The following is a 16,894-nucleotide window of genomic DNA, read 5'->3' as shown; positions in this document are numbered from 1 at the left end:
TAGGAGAGGCTTTTCCCAGTGACGCCCAGTCAGGGAGCTCACCATCAGAGTTCTGGACATTCACTGCACAAGTGAACTCATCCCAAACACTCTCCTAATCCATAGGGATATTTCCTTCAACTGTGGGGTATTTCTGGAGCAGGGAAGGAGGTGGGCATCCAAGTGCTGAACCTTGTGTGCATGGTGGATCATCTGCAGGGGTCCCCACAATCTCCTTAAGAAACAAAGCAGCTTTGTGCATCACAGAGACAAGAACAGGCGAGGAGATGGCCCATGGGAAGAAGGAATTTTATTGTTCAGGAGGAGGTGCACAGTCTGAATATAAAAGGCAAACCCTGTCCCTCCATCCCCACCCCCGGCCACTGTCTTCAGGCTTTGGGGCAGGAATAGTCCAACCCCACTGTGTTGAAGGGTCTGACCCATGAGCCACCTGGAAAGGGACCCATCTGGTAGCTCCCAGACTTAGAGCCTGCAGGCCCCATGACCATCAAATACCAAGGCCATGGGACCAGGAGCACCCAGCCTCCGTGACCCCAAAGGCACAGGCCTGTCCTTTGCTGTCCCTGGGTACAAGGGTAGTTTGTACATGACAGACTGACCCACCAGGGAATCCCAACGTTGGGAAGAGAGCCCCATGCTGCAGGGCTCGAGCTGAGCTCCATCATTACACTGACTGCAGGGTGGATGCATGACAGGTCTGAGTGCAGGACATAAGGTGCAATAAAAATTAAACAACGCATTGCAACTGTCCCCTGTTACAAAGAGCTTCCATAGGAAGAAGTAAAGTGCCCGCCACAGTCAGAGAATTCATCAGGATGTAAGTGCCCAGGATAGAAAGCTAAGCTAGCCCCAACAGGGCCAGTTCAGCCAGGATTATTGCAGCTGGGAAATGGCTTTCACCCCTCTCCCCCCCTCGCCTCCTTGTGCCCAAATAGCACTGAGATAAACACGCTGGGCAAGATCCTACCAGCAGTTTTACTGCAGTGATGCTGGATTTACTGTGCAAGTGCTAACGACAAGATGCTGTGGGTCCCATGGATGGTGCATCCCCTCCAGCACTGCTCCCCTCCCCAGCCGTGCTCCCAGCAGAGTTTGTTTTTTTGCAGTGAGTTCAGCCCCACTTTTGAGGCTTCTGTGCTTTGAGAAAATGCTGTGTACTTGACATTGGATTGCAGTAGAACAGTCCCCAAACCCATATAAAATTGTATTTACAACCAGGAATAGCCTTCCCAGCCCACAGCCTGCTCACCCTCCCGGCACCTCCACATCCACCTCAACCTCTTGAACAGCTCTGTGTTTCTCCAGAAGCCATTGCTCCATACCAGGCAAGCTTGCCAGAAGAGATGCTCCTATGGAGGATGGAGAAGAGCTGAAGAGGAAAGATCAGCCGCCCATCATTGGGCTCACCAGTTGGGTAGTGCTGGAGACCCTGCCAGCTTTGTGTGACATGGACTGTGTGGCCACAGCTGGAAATATTGCTCAGGATCCTGCAGATAACATGGCAGCCCCAGATGTAGGCCGGCAGTATGGCAATCTGGCAGCTCTTGGGTTCCTTTAGGGCAATATAAGAACAAAGGCTGATAGAAGTCTCTCTGTCTCCAGCCATGTGAAATGGGAGCAAATTGTCCCACTGTGCTGTGATGCAGCTGGAGGAGACCAAAGGACAGGAGATGGCAGTTCTGCCAGGGGAGAAACCTGAGCACGTGGCCCTAGAAAACATGCCCAGGCTGCCCTGGGATGCTTGTGCTGTGTCCAGACAGGAGCAGTGCTGGTGTGTTCAAGAGGTGGAGACTCCTGCAGGACATGGGGCTTCTGTGGATCCAGGTAGAAAAGCCTGGCCCTCTCTTTCTCCAAGTGGAGAGAGCGTGGGGAGCCTGCCAGCAGTCCCTAGCACTGCCAGCAGTCCCTAGTGCTGCAGGCTGGCACTCTGTCCCCTGCTCTCCTAGGCTTAGTGGAGGTGGCCCATGAAGTAACCTGCAGGCTGTTCCAGGCTGGAGTACTGTGAGGTACTGGAAGCAGGGTTGCCTCTGCTGTGTGGCAGTCTGTGGGATCCTCCTCAGTTCAGAGATCCAACAGACTCCCCTCTTATCAGATCCAAAGGAGCTGTGGCTTATGACAAGCTCAGTCCCACAGGTCCCGGTATTGCTGTTTCATCTGCTACTCCTCCCTCTTGTCTTCACGTGGGGGAAGGAGGCAGAAGGATTGTCGAGGTACCTGGAAAGCCATATTTCCAACGAAGCCCACATCAAAGAGACACTGGAGGAGTTCCAGATCCTGGTCTGGTGCCCCTTTCCCACTCACCCCCTCCCCTGCTGCCCCTGTACCAAAGTAAGTGTTAAGGAATGTATGGCGTGGGTCTGCAGAGCTGGTGATCAGAGGTGCCTCCTGGGGCCGTTTGTGTTCAGCAGCTGGGAGCGCATGGCCTGGATGCTGCTCAAGATCTTCTTCTGGTGGCCCATCATGGTGATGCCCAGGCTCCGAACATCCCTGGAGAAGAAGGACACGGTCAGAAAACCCATAGGCTGGCTCCATAGAGACACAGCTCCTGACTGTGTGAACTCCCCATGGACCTCTCGCCTGTTTCTCCTCCAAGGGCCATGAGCATCCCACCTAGGGAAGGAGAGGCTGTCGTTCCCTATGGCACAGCCTCCTGACAGCTTTAGGGGGAGCAGGAGCAAGGGCCATTGCTTCTGACAGGCTGGTAGGTGACAAGATCAATGCTCTGAAATTGGATTCAGTTTTAGTGAGATGCCCTCAGATAACCTGGACAGAAAGACAGACGGATAATGAGCTTCTTCAAAAGCCTCCCTGATGTGTGTGAGAAACAAGGATCCACATCAGCTCAACACCACAGCAAAGAACCCAACTACAGCTCCCAATCAATGCCCATCACAGCCCTCTGCCTGCATCTCTCCATCTCCCCTTTCACTGGTTCCTGCTTGACCTGTCCCAGCCCATCCAATGCATGAACCATCACATCTTTTCTGAATCATGGTAACTAATACCTGGATGCCTCACACCTTCTGACAGGGAGCAACTCTCCCCAGAGGTAGAAAAGATTGCTTCATACTCAGAGATATGAAAGCTAACAACAAAATATGGGGAACATAAGCCGAGGGTGGGAGCAGGTATAATTGTCATCCCTTCTGGTACCACTTATGGCAACAGCTTCCCCAGAAAACCTCTGGAGAGATGCTAGAGCAACAGAAGGAGGAGAGCAGATGGTGGAATAAGCCTTCTTCAGCCCTCCTCTGTCCAGCCTTGGTCACTAGGGAGCAATGCCTGCCTCTGTTCCATCAAGTTTCCAAGCAGACAGGACTGCTGGGACTAGCAATGTGGAACATGGTGATGCCTACACCCCTACAGCTTCTCACATTCTGATTTCCCCCCTGATAGGAGTGAGAGCAGAGGAAAAGAGGCAGGGGAAGGTCTGTATTCACTTGGCAGAGGATTTCCAGATCATCCTGGTACAGACCAAACTCGATTTCCTGAGGGGTGGCATCCTCTTCTTCAAGGACTAGCAAGGTCAAGCAAACCAAGACAGAGCTTGGGGAAATCCCATCAGTGCTGTTTGCTTCTTGGTACTCACTCAATGTTCATGCTCATCACCATGCCCAGGGAGGAGTACCCTGCCATTGCAAAGTTGTCCCGGTAGTGCCCCAGCCGAATGGAGTCCAGCCAGTCCTCCACTGTCAGGCAGGAGGAGAAGTCGAGGAGAGTCCTGTTGAAGGGCGTCTGGGTGAACCTGGAGCAGGACAGAGGGGTCAGCCCTGGAGATCAGGTGGAGATCGCACAGTGGTTTGTGTTGGTCAAGACCCTTAAAGGCCATCAGGTCCAAGCCCCCTGCAATGCGCAGGGACACCCACAGCTCCATCAGTTGCTCAGAGCCCCTCCAGCCCGACCTTGGGTGTCTGCAGGGATGGGGATCCACCACCTCTCTGAGCGACCTGTGCCACTGCCTCACCACATGCATACAACACTTCCCTTATATCCCTGCAGGGAGCCCCTACCTGTTCACAGTGGCAGTGCATTTCAGGTTGTCAGGGTTGCGGATGAGTTTATCCAGAATGCCAACGATCTGGGAGAAACGAGGCCTCTCGCTGCGGTCCTTCTGCCAGCAGTCCAGCATCAGCTGGTGCAGGGCTGTGGGGCAGCCCATGGGGGCTGGCAGGCGGTAGCCTTCCTCCACTGAGTTAATGACCTGAAAGGAAGCCACACGCTATAGGGGAGCTGCTCTCCTGCCCATATCCAAGCACCCTAAACTGCTGTCTGCAGGGAAACGTTGGTGCATGAGCTCTTAAGGCTGTCAGAAGGGGAAATAGCAGGGTGCAAACCAGATTCATGCTGAATGACAAGTTTATTGCCAGTGAGTTGTGTGCAGCCTCTGCAGAGAGCTGGAAACAGGCTGGATGCCACACACACACAAGAAATCACTGCTATGACAGCAGATTGATTAAGTGGTCCAACAGGCCTAAAATATCACAGCTTGCCTCCAGCAGATAAGTCACGAGAGCTTCATTCACATTCAGTTGTTCTACAACTGGAGCTTACCACCGCTCAGCAAGGCGGCAAGAACTCTGCTTGAAGGAATGTGCAGAGGATGTTGTGTAAGTCCCTGTGGCTCCATCACCAAAACTACTTTCTAGGATAAGAAAAGCACTAAGGAGAGAGGGGACACTCAGGACTCAAGGGCAGGGAGAAAGCAGGCAGATGTATAGTTTCCATAGGAAATAGAAGGAGCCCTGTGGTTCGGCAGAGTCAAAAACCAAAGGTGGTACAGGTCTGGGTTTCATCAGAACAACTTGTGGGCAGAGGGAGAGATGGATGCCAGCACTGGCAGCTGAGTGCCTAGGGACCATGGGACCCTGAGCCCTAGCAGGGAATGGTAAGATGGCACAACATGTTGGCTGATATGGAGCAGTTAGTGTTCAGGTTCTGGTTGGGGTTCAGGTTTGGGTATGGGTTTGGGCTAGGGTTATGGATAGGCTAATGGGTAGGGTTAGTGATAAGGTTCAGATTGGGGTTAGGGTTAGGGGTAGGAGTATGGTTAGGGTTCAGGTTCAGGTTAGGGTTTAGGTTAGGGTTAGGGTTAGGCAGGGATGGAGAGACCCACAGTACACAGCCAGGAGCTGCTGTGCAACAAAGCAAAACCACATTGATGTCACCATGCTGGGGACAGGCACATTGCACACTGCCTAGAAGGAGAGAGGTAGGGGCCGCTCTCAGGGGTCCTTTTTCCCCAGCACCCTGCTAAGCTGGCTTGGGATAGGACAGGAGAGGCAATGTGCTGTCGTGCTGCCCCAAGTCCACTCACATCCCTGTTGGTCATGTTCCAGTAGGGACGCTCGCCGTAGGCCAGCACCTCCCACATGACGATGCCGTAACTCCACACATCGCTGGCGGAGGAGAACTTGCGGTACGCGATGGCCTCTGGGGCTGTCCAGCGAATGGGGATCTTGCCCCCCTGAAACAACAGGAGACAAGTGCATCATTTTTGTACACGTAGAATCACAGAATCACCGAGATTGGAAAGGTCTTGCAGTCCAACCACGCATCTACCACCAACACTGTCCACTGACCACATCCCTCAGTGACACATTTCCATGTTCTTTGATCACCTATAGGAGCAGTGACTCCACTACCACCCTGGGCAGCTGTGCCAGTGTATTACCACTCTCAATGAGAATAAAACTTCTCAACATCCAACTTGAACCTCCCCTGGCACCGTTACCACAGTGGTGAGGTGGAGCCAGGGGCTACCATCGCACAAGAACACAGAGCTAACTCTATGCACAGGCAGAGAGCCTGGCTAGTTCAGTGCAGCAAACAAGGGGAGTTGTGTTGTGTGCTCCCTGCCTGTTACTGATTTGGCAGGCAAGTGCTGAGGAGGAGAACTTGTTGAATTAAAGGCTGACCGTGCTAACAATAAACAGCAATAAATGGGCTAAGAATACTTCTAAGCCAGAAATGTGGTTGCTGGCAACACGAAAAGTTGTTGTGCAGGAAATGTAGGGGGGTTCCCAGAGCAGCTGATATAGAATCAGTGTGTTCCCCCTTGCAGGGGTCCCTGTTTAGAGTGAAAGTTGCTTCCACCCCACTTCATTCTATCTGCTCTGTCACGCTTCTTGATGGGGACTGAAGATGACAGATGCACCCTTTGTGATGGGATTCCTTCCTATACAAGTTTATGAAGAAGAAAACACCCTTATATTAAGGATATTCTGATGACACTGTGTCAGAGTGCTTATGCTCCTGACCCTATCACTGCATACTCATGGTTCATGCCATGGGTTACTCCAAACAAGCCTGAGTCTCTATTTGCTTCTCTACTTCCCTTCCTGAAAAGTGATGCTCAGACTCCTCAGCTGCCTCTGCAAACTGACCCACATTAAGAACATTTGTCCAGCCAGAGGAGTGCTTTGGGAACACACTGATTTATGTCAGTGCCAGGAAAAAGGAAAAAGGACACATTCCCTCAATATATTTAACTTCCCCTCTTACGACCCCTGGTAGAAGAGCATATCAAGCTCCAGAGCTGTCAGATTGGCCAGAGAATCTTAAAATAGATTCACTGATAAACGTGTCCTACATTAAAAGTCCAACCATCCACCTACCACCAATATCACCTCCATACCATGTCTCTAAGTACCACATCTACACTTTTCTCGAGCACAAAGGAGGAGCATTCTCATGTCATGAGTTACACACCAGAAGAACATTGGGTTTGTGCCCAAATAACAGCGATGAGTTGACTTTCTCCTTTCCTGCACTGCCTATCCTGACACAAGTGTCTAACTTTACCCGCCTGGGACAGCCATCGTACCGTGGTGGTGTACGCAGCATCGGGGTCATCCTCAAGGATACGGGAGAGGCCGAAGTCAGACACTTTGCAGACCAGGTTGCTGTTGACCAGGATGTTGCGGGCAGCCAGGTCCCGGTGCACGTAGCCCAGATCAGACAGGTACCTCATGCCTGCTCCAATCCCACGCAACATGCCCACCAGCTGGATGATGGTGAACTGCCCATCGTGCTTCTGGATAAGGAAATAAATTGGAGTTCATTTGTGTTTTTGCCTAACCCTTGAACCTCTCTCCTGGCCCCCAGGATCACCACCCACTTTTCCCTTGGGCTGGTGCCCTGCATTGGTGCTGCTGCACCTCTACCGAGGAAGTGAAGCCCAGAGCCTACTGCCCTTGTGCAGGGGCCATGATGGCCATGGGGCTGAGGATTATGACCCAACCTCATCTTCCTTCTTGTAGCCCCGAGGGCCAGAGAAGTGTACAATATAAATATGAGACATACATGAGATATGATGTCATGATGTGTATAAATATGAGATATACATATGAGATATACATATATATATATATGAGAATACAAATATGAGAGCTCCTTACTCTGAGAAAGGTGTCTAGTGAGCCGTTCTCCATGTACTCGGTAACAATCATGACCAATTTGCCTGCAGAAGACAAGGGAGGTCAAGTTAACAAGTCACCTTCTTCCCAGAAGCCCAGTGCTGTGCTTTTACTGGGAGCAATGCTAATGCAGGCCTGGGGATCTCCTGCAGACCCACACAGTGGAGGGCACGACGATGGAGATGTGGACAGAACCCCAGTGGAGATGTGGCCAAAACCCTGACACTTAACCCTCCCTCCAGGTGCTACTGAAGTGGCTGGGTCAGCTTCCTTATCCCATTGAAATCTGCATGCCATTAACATAATTCTTTGCATCCCAATGTGCCTTTTTGAAGGAAGGCTTCAAATTACTATTCTATGCAGGCAGCTTTAAAAAGAAACGCTCATGGGTAGGACTTCTCCTGATCCAATAGCCCTGACCTGGGGCACCAGGGAGCTTTGCACAGCAAGGTGGGGAACGACCATGTGGAAGGGCTGTAGCAGAAGACACAGGGGCAATCTCAATTAATCTCATTAAGCCCCCTCCCTAGAACCCAGAGGTCTGGGATGCAGCCAACGAGCGGTTCATTTCTCTAATGGAGTTCAAAGGGGAAGGAGGAAAGCAGCCAGGAACAGACTGTCTCCCTCTGAAGATGTTAATGGGGAATGTCAATCAGGAGAGAAAGCTTCCTGGCAAGGAGCATGGCAAGAAGGGACCTCCCTGCTGCATGAGCTCTCCCGTGCTATCAGCAGTAGAGATGGGCTGCAGAGGACCACACAGCTGACAAACCAGTAGCCAGGACAGTGTGAAATACATCAGATGTTGCAGGACAACACCAAAACTGGTCTCTGACTCCTATCCCTCCCCATGTGCAACCTACTCCTGGTCACCACCCCCTCCAGGTGGATGACATTGGGGTGGTCAAACTGTGCCATGATGCTGGCTTCGCTCAGGAAGTCACGTCTCTGCTTCTCCGTGTAGCCTGCCTTCAGAGCCTTGATGGCCACAGGGATCTCCCTCTTCCCTGGCAGTTTCAGGCGACCGTAGCACACCTCTCCAGACTCCCCTGAAGGCAAGGCAAGGCAAAGTGAAGGCACAGAGTTATTAAGGATGGAAAAAGACTACTAAGATCATCCAGTCCAATCCCAACCCATCCCCATCGTGCCCACTGAGTGCGTCCCTCAGTGCCACATTTCCACATATCCTGAACATCTCCAGGAATGGCGATTCCACCACCTCCCTGGTATGGGGCACTCCCCAGCTCCTTGCACTGACCCTCCAGGACCAGAGACTGCCCTGTATTCATGCAGCACGCTCCAGCCCTTGTGCTGGTAAAGATCTGGCATTGTCTTCCTGTGCTTCCCTGTAAGCCCCTGTTCCTAGGCAAAAATCCATTTTGTTCTGAACATTTACCATTTTGCTTGCAATTTTCTTGCATCTCATCACCCCCGTTGCTCGTACCAAGCGGGGTGGCTGGCTGTGTTTGGGCACCCACGCGGGACAGGCCGAGCCATCTGCAGTGTCAGCCGGAGCCGTCAGTGCCACGCCAGCTGAGCAGCTCCCACCTGTGCCTGGCTGATGCAGAGGAGTTTATTTCATGCACTAAAAAACCATCCTCCCCACGATTCTGGTCTCAGAGAAACAAGGAGCAGATGAAGCCCTTATGGAGCATTGTAACAGATGCCTCAGAGAGCAAATTGCTTGGGGAAACATGATAGAATGGAATTGTTCAAGTTAGAAAAGACCTTCAAGATCATCCAGTCCAGCTTAACCCAGACTGGGAGGACTCACCAGACCCAATGACCTTCTCAATCTTGATCCGGGAAGCTTCAATTTCACGGGTGAACTCATGCACAGCTTGGCAGGGGTCTTCATACGTGTGAGGATCCACGTAGAACTTTGACTCAGGGAACTTCACTGTCAGGTTTCAGAGGGGAGAGAGGAAAAACCAGCTCTTCCACACAGCCCTTCTATGGGGTTGGGCAGTCAGGAGCTGGGAGATGGTTGGGGGGAGACAGGACTCCAAGGAAACCCACAGCACCCCTTGGTAGGGCAAAGTCCTTGGGCAAGTCTCCTCCATACGATCCTCACCCCTAAGACCTCCTTGTGTGGGTCTGTGGTGAAATTTTCACTCTTCTGGCCTGATGCTGAATCACAGAATCACAAAATGGTTGGGTTGGAAGGGACCTTGAAACCCACCCCATTCAAACCCTACTGCCATGTGCTGGTTTCCCCCCACCAGATCGTGTTGTCCAAGTGATGAACCTTCCAAAGCCACATCCCACAGTCAATCCACTCCTCCTCTCTGTGATCAGAGCCGCAGTTCATCTGCCTTAGGCTCATGGTTAGCATCCTTCCCCATGGAAACCACAGCAGTGCCAGGGAAGATAGTACAGGTTTCTGCCCAGAAAACTGTAATCCTGCACAATTTGGGAGCAGAAGCAGGGAAGGCCCTACCTTGCCCATTCTGATAATGCATCTTCTCCTCATCGGAGTCCTGGAATGCCTTGCTGTACCCACAGTGCCTGTTATAGGGACACAAGGGTCAGAGGGTGCTCCTTGCTCCTACCAGCAGCCTGAAGGCTGGGTAGAAAGCAGCAAAAGCCAGGCCTGGAGTTGGAGTAAGGATTTGCCAACATCCCATCAGCAGAGAGAACAGCACAGCACATCCCTCTCCACTTTCCCCCTCTAACAGATGCAGAGAGCATTGGGCTCACTTCTTGCCCTCCCTTCCTCCAGGCTAGACAACTCCATTGTCATCTCACGGTCTGGAGGGAAAGCTGTGGATGTTGGTTTTGCCTCAGGAGAGGTGGAGGCAGGATGACTCTATTCATCCCTGACCTACGACTGCTCAGATCAAAACTGTTATAGAGATGTGCCCAAGCTCTCTTGTCCCTCCCGTCACACTTGGTGACAAACTGCACCAACCTTCAGAAAACACTCACCTCTTCTTGCAGATTAAGACCACCAGCAATGCAACGAGGCCAGTGATGAGTGTCAAGCAGATCCAGACTATGGTCATCGTGTCATAGCGAAGGGAAACTGGAAGAAATAGGGCAGGAGGAGGTGAGCTGGAATGGGGAAGCTCTGCTGAGCTGAGAGACCCCCCTACCCTAACAGGGTCATAGAACCATAGAATCATCAAGGATGGAAAGACCACTAAGATCATCCAGTCCAACACCAACCCATCCCCACCGTGCCCACTAACCACATCCTTCAGTGCCCCATCTCCACATTCCTTGAATGCCTCCAGGGACGGTGACCCCACCACCTCCCTGTGCCAATGCACCACCTTCAATAATAAAGCACCATCACCCATCCAACACTCATTTTGGGGGTCTCCCAGAATACAGGGCCCACTGTCTGTAGAGAAACCTCACATGCTCACCTGGCTTCTCCGTTTCCACCTCCACGGTCTGGCTGAACCTCCCACATCCCGCAGAGGTTCTGGCCCGAACCTGGAAGATGTATCGGGTTGCAGGCTTAAGCCCAGAGATGGTGGCAGAAGTGCCCTTGGATTTTAGGGTTGAATAGCTCTGCATTTCTTTGTCCTGTTGAAAAGCAATGTCAAAAACCTTGCTGCACCATCACGGCAGCCATAGAAAGAGAACAAAGCCTTCCAAAATAGTCCTTTGCACTCAGCTGTCCGATAGCAGCAATTGAGACTGAAAACAAGCCCTGTCCCCGCTGCCACGCTTGGAGAGATTTGCAGCCACAAGCTCAGTTTTACCTTCTCGTAGTACTTGATCTCATACTCCAGGATGATGCCATTGGGCTGGTCTGGCTCCTGCCACAGCAAGGTGACACTGTTCTGACCCGCGCTCTCATGGCGGACGGCCACCACCTGTGATGGAGCTGGGGATGCAGAAGCATGGGATTAGGGCAGTAGGGAACGGTGGAACACAGAACCCTCCAAAATAGTTTAAAACACATTTCTGCTTTAATTAAAGCCACGTGGAGCTGAGGGCTGTGCAGGATGGGCTTGTGTTTGCTGTAATTTGGTGTGACTGGGCTCCCCGTGGGTGAAAGAATGGCAGCTCTGGGACAGAGCAATGGGGCACCTGGGTCCTAGAAACACCATGGGAGCTTGAATGGCAGTGTTGAAGCCTGGTTTGTCTTCAGGCCGGCTCTTCTGAGCAGAAATGTGAGTGCTGTGGTTGCTATGACAGAATGAAGGGATGTCATCCAAGCTTGAGAAGCAGGCCCACGCAAATAGAATGAGGCTCAACAAGGACAAGTGCAAGGTGTTGCTTTTGAGTTGGGGCAATTCCAGATATACAGTCTGGGAGAAGAGCTCATAGAGAGCAGCTCCTGTAAAGCATCAGGTTGGCTGTGCTTGTCTCCAGGTGGGCTCAGCAGAGGGTTAAAGAAGTGCTAGGAGCAGGCACTGGTAACAACAGGACCTCGCTCTCCTGCCAACCATGAGCTAATTCAGGGAATCCCTGAGTTTCTCCTGCCAGTGGGAAGAGATTATAAGGAAGAACTTTGTTAGAGTAAGTGTGGTGAGGCACTGGCACAGGTTGCCCAGAGAGGTGGTGGTGTCCCATCCCTGCAGACACCCAAGATCAGGTTGGAGAGGCTCTGAGCACTGATGGAGCTGTGGGTGTTTCTGTGTATGTGACGGGGGTTGGACCAGATGGTCTTTAAGGGTCTCTTCTAACTCAAACCATTCAGTGATTATACAATTTGCAAAGATGAGATGTGTGTTTTTCCCTATAACCATTGCCAGCACCTGCCAGGGGATGGCATTACTGTGAGCTCAGAGCAGAGAAAAAACTGCTGCCTGCCCTTTTGGGATGGGATGGAAGGCTGTAAGGAGCAACATGAAAAATTCATGCTCCATTTTGTGTTCCTGTCAATAAACAATGGCTCTCCATGCTCCTCTTGATCAAGATTTACCCAGCAAAGAGTGCACCTGTCCCAGCCATGGGCTGCAGCTTCCCCAGGAGAATGCTGTGGGAGACAGAGTCAGGGGCTTTGCTGAAGTCTAGATAGACCACATCAACTGTCCTTCCCTCATCTACCAGTTGGGTCACCCTGTCATAGAAGCAGATCACATTGGTCAAGCAGGACCTGCCTCTCAAGAACCCAAAGCCTCCTACCTGCCTGGTTGGTTGTGATGTTGGCCACGGCGGCTCTCCTGGCCTCCACGCTGAGGTCCGACACCCCATTGACAGCCTCCACCCAGAAGGAGTAGTTGGTGTGGGCCAGGAGGTTGGTGACGGTCAGCGCTCCCTGCACCAGGCTCATCTGCTGGGGGACGAAGCGGATCCCCCCACCGCATGCCTCGCATTGCCCTGCATCCACCCCACAGCGCCGGCACTGCACGTTGTACACCACATCACTACGTCCCCCCTTGTCCAAGGGAGGGCCCCACTCCAATGTCACCGAGGTGCCATTAACACTGGAGACCAGGTTCACCGGAGCAGAGGGGGGGCCTGGAAAAGGAGGAGAGGGTGAAACAGAGCAAAAGGGGAGCAAAAGTGAAGTGTCAGTGGGCTGCAGGGTGGGGAAAATGAAACAGTTATGGAAATAAAATGGTGAACTTGTGTCTCTTGGGAAGATGAGCAATCATAGAATCATGGAATATCCCAAGCTGGAAGGAGGCCATAGAGGCCATAGAGCCCCTGGCTCTAAACAGGACCACCCAAAACCCAAACCCTATGTCCAAGCATTATGCAAACACTTCTGGAGCTCCAGCAAGCAAATCCTCCTGTCATGTGCTTGGCCCACTTCAATAGCACTGAGCTTTCAATGCAGAGAGCTGGGCTGAACCTTTATGCCAAGCTCCAGTGCCACCATCCACCCATGGCACAACAAAGCTTGCCTTGCCCTCTGGAATCCCAGGGCTCGGACCCCGCAACACAAGGAGAACTGGGGCTGGAGGGCTGCATTCCCTGGGCAGAACATACAGAGCCATGCTGGGGGGTACTTACGTGTGCAGGCAGCTGAAGGGGGGTCCTGAACTGCCCGGTAGAAGCTGCTGTCACAGCGGCACACACGGGCTGCCCGGCTCTCCGAATGGCTGTGCGGGGGGCACTTGGCACACAGCTGGTCCCCAGGGTCTGACTTGTAGAAGCCCAGCTGGCATGCTGCTGGGAGCAAGGGACAGTGGTCAGAGGGAGTGAGTGTGCTAAGAGTGCCCAAGAGCATCATCTGTGCCTGCATACGGTGCACAGCTCTCTGCATGCCCCTGGTTTGTATAATGAAGCCACAGGTTTTCTTTTCCAAGGGAAAATAACATCTCTCATTTCACGTCGCAGCAAAGAGACTTTGCATGCATGCTGCCTGCTCTCTGCAGAGGGACGGCAAAGGCTAGGTGAGGTTTGTTTGGTGACACAGCCCTCACTGCTCTGCACCATGACACAGAGTTTGTTCCTAAATCCCTCCTCCTTTCCCCCCCAAAGGGCATCAGAACACAGAGCAGGAATGCCAAGGATGCAAGGGAAGGAAGATTTGGTGGAGAGCAGTGATCCTTCTCCCCAGTCAGCCCTGGTGAGGTCACACCTGAAGTACTGGGTCCAGTTCTGGGCTCCCCTGCACAAAACACACAGGCATAATGGAGACAGTCCAATGCCAGCTAGATGGTTTGGGACCTGGAGCAGCTCTGCTATGAGTCCTTGCAGGGCACATCTGTCCATGCAGCTAACAGTGGTCAGGGACTCTTGATTAAAGGGGAACTGGAGTGGTTCCCCCCACCAATGTGGGGGCAGAGAAGTGAGCACTGTATAGACAGGAAGGATGGGAACATGAAGCACAGCAGATTTGCACCAACTGTAATCACTTAGCATTTAATGCTGTAAAGAAACATTAATTACCTACAGCAATAATTCACAATTATTTTAGATGCACTCAGGAGGAAAATTATCCTAAATGACAAATTGCAAGTGAATTTGTGCACCAGGGCAGCACAAATTCTCAGCACCTGGACAGTACAGGCATGCAAGAAGGCTGGGGGGAGGCTGGGGCTGGGGCAGGTGGTGCTCTGGATGGAGTCGTGCACCTCATTGACTTACACAAGGCCTTTGACTTGGTCCCACATCACATCCTTATCTCTGAATTGGAGAGAGATGGATTTGAAGGGTGGACAAGGAATTGGCTGTATGATCACAGCCAGAGGGCTGTGGTCGATGGCTCTGTGTCCAGGTGGAGGCTGGTGATGAGTGGTACCCCCCAGGGGCCCATCTTGGAACCAGTACTAAATATCTTTATCAATGACGCAGGCAGTGGGATGGAGATCAGCAGTTTGCTGATGGCACCGAGCTGAGCGGTGCAGTCGATGTGACAGAAGTAAGGGATGCCATCCAGAGGGACCTGGGTGGGTGCATGAGAACCACATGAGGTTCAGTATGGCCAGGTGCAGGGCTCTGCACTCAGGATGGGCTCCTGGGAGCCCTGTAAAAAGGTATTTCTCTTTTAGAAAGAATTGTTCTTTGTGATGAATACCCTCTCCGTGTATCTGAGGATCTCAGGCAAAACAAGCTGCCCCCAGAGCAGCAGGTTTGTCTCAGAAGCAGCGAGCGTGGGTAGGGCTCTGCCAACCATCTGTAGTTCAGCCCGTTTGTTTCCCTCCCTCCCCATCCTCTGGGGACAGGACAACATCTGTTAATGATCTGGCATGGCAGGGGAGATGATAGATGGACCTGTCGGGGAGTCACCAGCCAGGACGCACTCTGTTCAGCCTGGGGAGCTGTCAGGATATGTGCTCTGCACACACCCAGCGGGACCACCAAGGCTACAAATGAGAGCCCCCAACCCTATTTGCTGTGTCTCCATCCCAAGAGGTCTGTATAGGCATAGCTGGGAGGGTGCTATGGGGCAGCCCTGTCCCCTTCCCTGTAGCAAAGCTTTTCAGGTTATCCCTGCACCTGATCCTTTGGGAAGAGATAAAGATGGAAATAAGGGTATTGTTGGGTTCCAGTGCCCTTCAGGCTGCAGGGGAAGCTAGCACTGAAAGTCCCAGCTCTTTTAAATCCAACTTCAGCATGATGCTGGCAATCTGTGCTCCAATGTGACACAGGCACTGATACAAAGCATATTATCTAGAGCCACATAGAATTAGAGAATCACAGAACACTTTGAGTTGGAAGGGATCCTAAAGGCCATCTGGTCGAACACCCTGAAATGAGCAGGTACACACACAGCTCCATCAGTGCTCAAAGCCCCTCCAGCCTGACCTTGGGTGCCTGCAGGAATGGGGCATTCATCACATCAGGTATCTGCCTCATTGCCCCAAAACTTGAGCATTTAATCCCAGGACAGCACAGGCTCTATCTCATTTATTTGGTGGCCTGGGGAGGGACCTACCTGCATTTCTATATCAGGCATTGCCGCATGGCCTGTTGCTAGAGTTAGAAAGAAAATCTCTCTCCAAAACTGCCTTGTCAGAGGCTTTTAGAACTATTTAAGGTTTCTGGGGAAAATGAATAAATAAATAAATAAAGCCAGCAATTTTCACCAGACCAAAAACAAACCCAGAGAGCTCTGTTCAGATGAGTGGAGCTGAATGCAGATGAAGGCACTGGGTGTACCCCTGATCCCTGCTGCAGGGCTTTGGGGAGTGAAGATACATGATAAAAGAAGGACACACTGCATCAAGACCTTACTCCCAGTCCCTGCTGGAACCAGCTCACTATTTCGGGTGGTGTGTGAGACTTCTCACCATATCTTTATGGCTACGGATGTATGCATGCGGCTAAGGTTTAAAATAGGGGCCAGCATGCAAGTAAAAAGCACCCCAGGGGCCAGCACAGCCCCCACACAGCTGAGCACCACCAGTTTTGGCTTCGTTTCTCCTTCTCTGGGACGTGGTATCAGAAGCATCTTGTTTTCAGGAAGGGGAAGAAGACATGGTGTTGCATCAGAAGTGTTGACATGGGTGGGATGCAGACCTTGTGCCAAGCGCGGAATACATTTTTGGCAGGGTGCTGCTGCTCTGTGGGAAGCAGGAGACTCTTCCTCATGCAGGGTGATAGCATTGAGACTGGTGGGGATTTGAAGGTTCCCAACACTCCGTTGTAACGCTCCATCTACCACAAGCACCGGTGCACAAAGTAGATTGCTGGGTTGTGAGCTCCCCATCATTAGTAGTGCAGGGGGACAAACCCCAAACCTGGGATAAATTCTGCAGAAGAGTTCACACCAATGCCACTCTTTCCCAAAGCAGCAAAGGTCTCTGAATGCTGCCAGAGCCATTTATTCCTAACCAGAAAAGGACTACATACTGCCTAGGTTAGTCTTGGATATTCAAAGGGTGCAGATCCTGCCCTTTCTGCACTGACCTCTCCTGGGGCTGCATAATCCACTGGGAAAACAACTTTTTCCTAATGTACAGACTTTGCAAGCAACATGTAGTTACAAAACATCTTCTTTGCAGCCTAGATGTGGAACTTTGCTTGAGATGTACAGAAGGTGATATCATCTCGCCAGATGCTCCTGCCTGCATATTTACAAAGCTTGCAAAGCAACAATGGAAATCTTGTGAGTCACTGAGTTAATT

At 51.8% G+C, this 16,894-nt stretch overlaps 1 protein-coding gene across 1 annotated transcript in view; it reads right to left on the bottom strand.

The window, feature by feature from the left end:
- Positions 1–271: 271 nt before the first annotated feature.
- EPHA8 (EPH receptor A8) overlaps positions 272–16,894 on the bottom strand; it is a 37,365-nt gene continuing 20,742 nt past the window's right edge. Inside the window, exons 4-17 of the mRNA XM_072354251.1 lie at positions 13,332–13,487; positions 12,498–12,833; positions 11,126–11,250; positions 10,784–10,946; positions 10,341–10,437; positions 9,853–9,920; positions 9,187–9,312; positions 8,276–8,461; positions 7,398–7,459; positions 6,824–7,033; positions 5,315–5,464; positions 4,011–4,201; positions 3,590–3,745; positions 272–2,487 (exon numbers count right to left, since the gene is read on the bottom strand). Coding sequence (XP_072210352.1) covers positions 2,373–2,487; positions 3,590–3,745; positions 4,011–4,201; positions 5,315–5,464; positions 6,824–7,033; positions 7,398–7,459; positions 8,276–8,461; positions 9,187–9,312; positions 9,853–9,920; positions 10,341–10,437; positions 10,784–10,946; positions 11,126–11,250; positions 12,498–12,833; positions 13,332–13,487 — 2,141 coding nt within the window. The 3' untranslated portion in view covers positions 272–2,372. The remainder of the gene's footprint in view (positions 2,488–3,589; positions 3,746–4,010; positions 4,202–5,314; positions 5,465–6,823; positions 7,034–7,397; positions 7,460–8,275; positions 8,462–9,186; positions 9,313–9,852; positions 9,921–10,340; positions 10,438–10,783; positions 10,947–11,125; positions 11,251–12,497; positions 12,834–13,331; positions 13,488–16,894) is intronic.

Source organism: Excalfactoria chinensis, chromosome 20 (genome assembly GCF_039878825.1).
Source record: "Excalfactoria chinensis isolate bCotChi1 chromosome 20, bCotChi1.hap2, whole genome shotgun sequence".
In the NCBI taxonomy this organism is placed as follows: domain Eukaryota; kingdom Metazoa; phylum Chordata; class Aves; order Galliformes; family Phasianidae; genus Excalfactoria; species Excalfactoria chinensis.
This window is presented reverse-complemented; position numbering and strand designations above follow the sequence as displayed.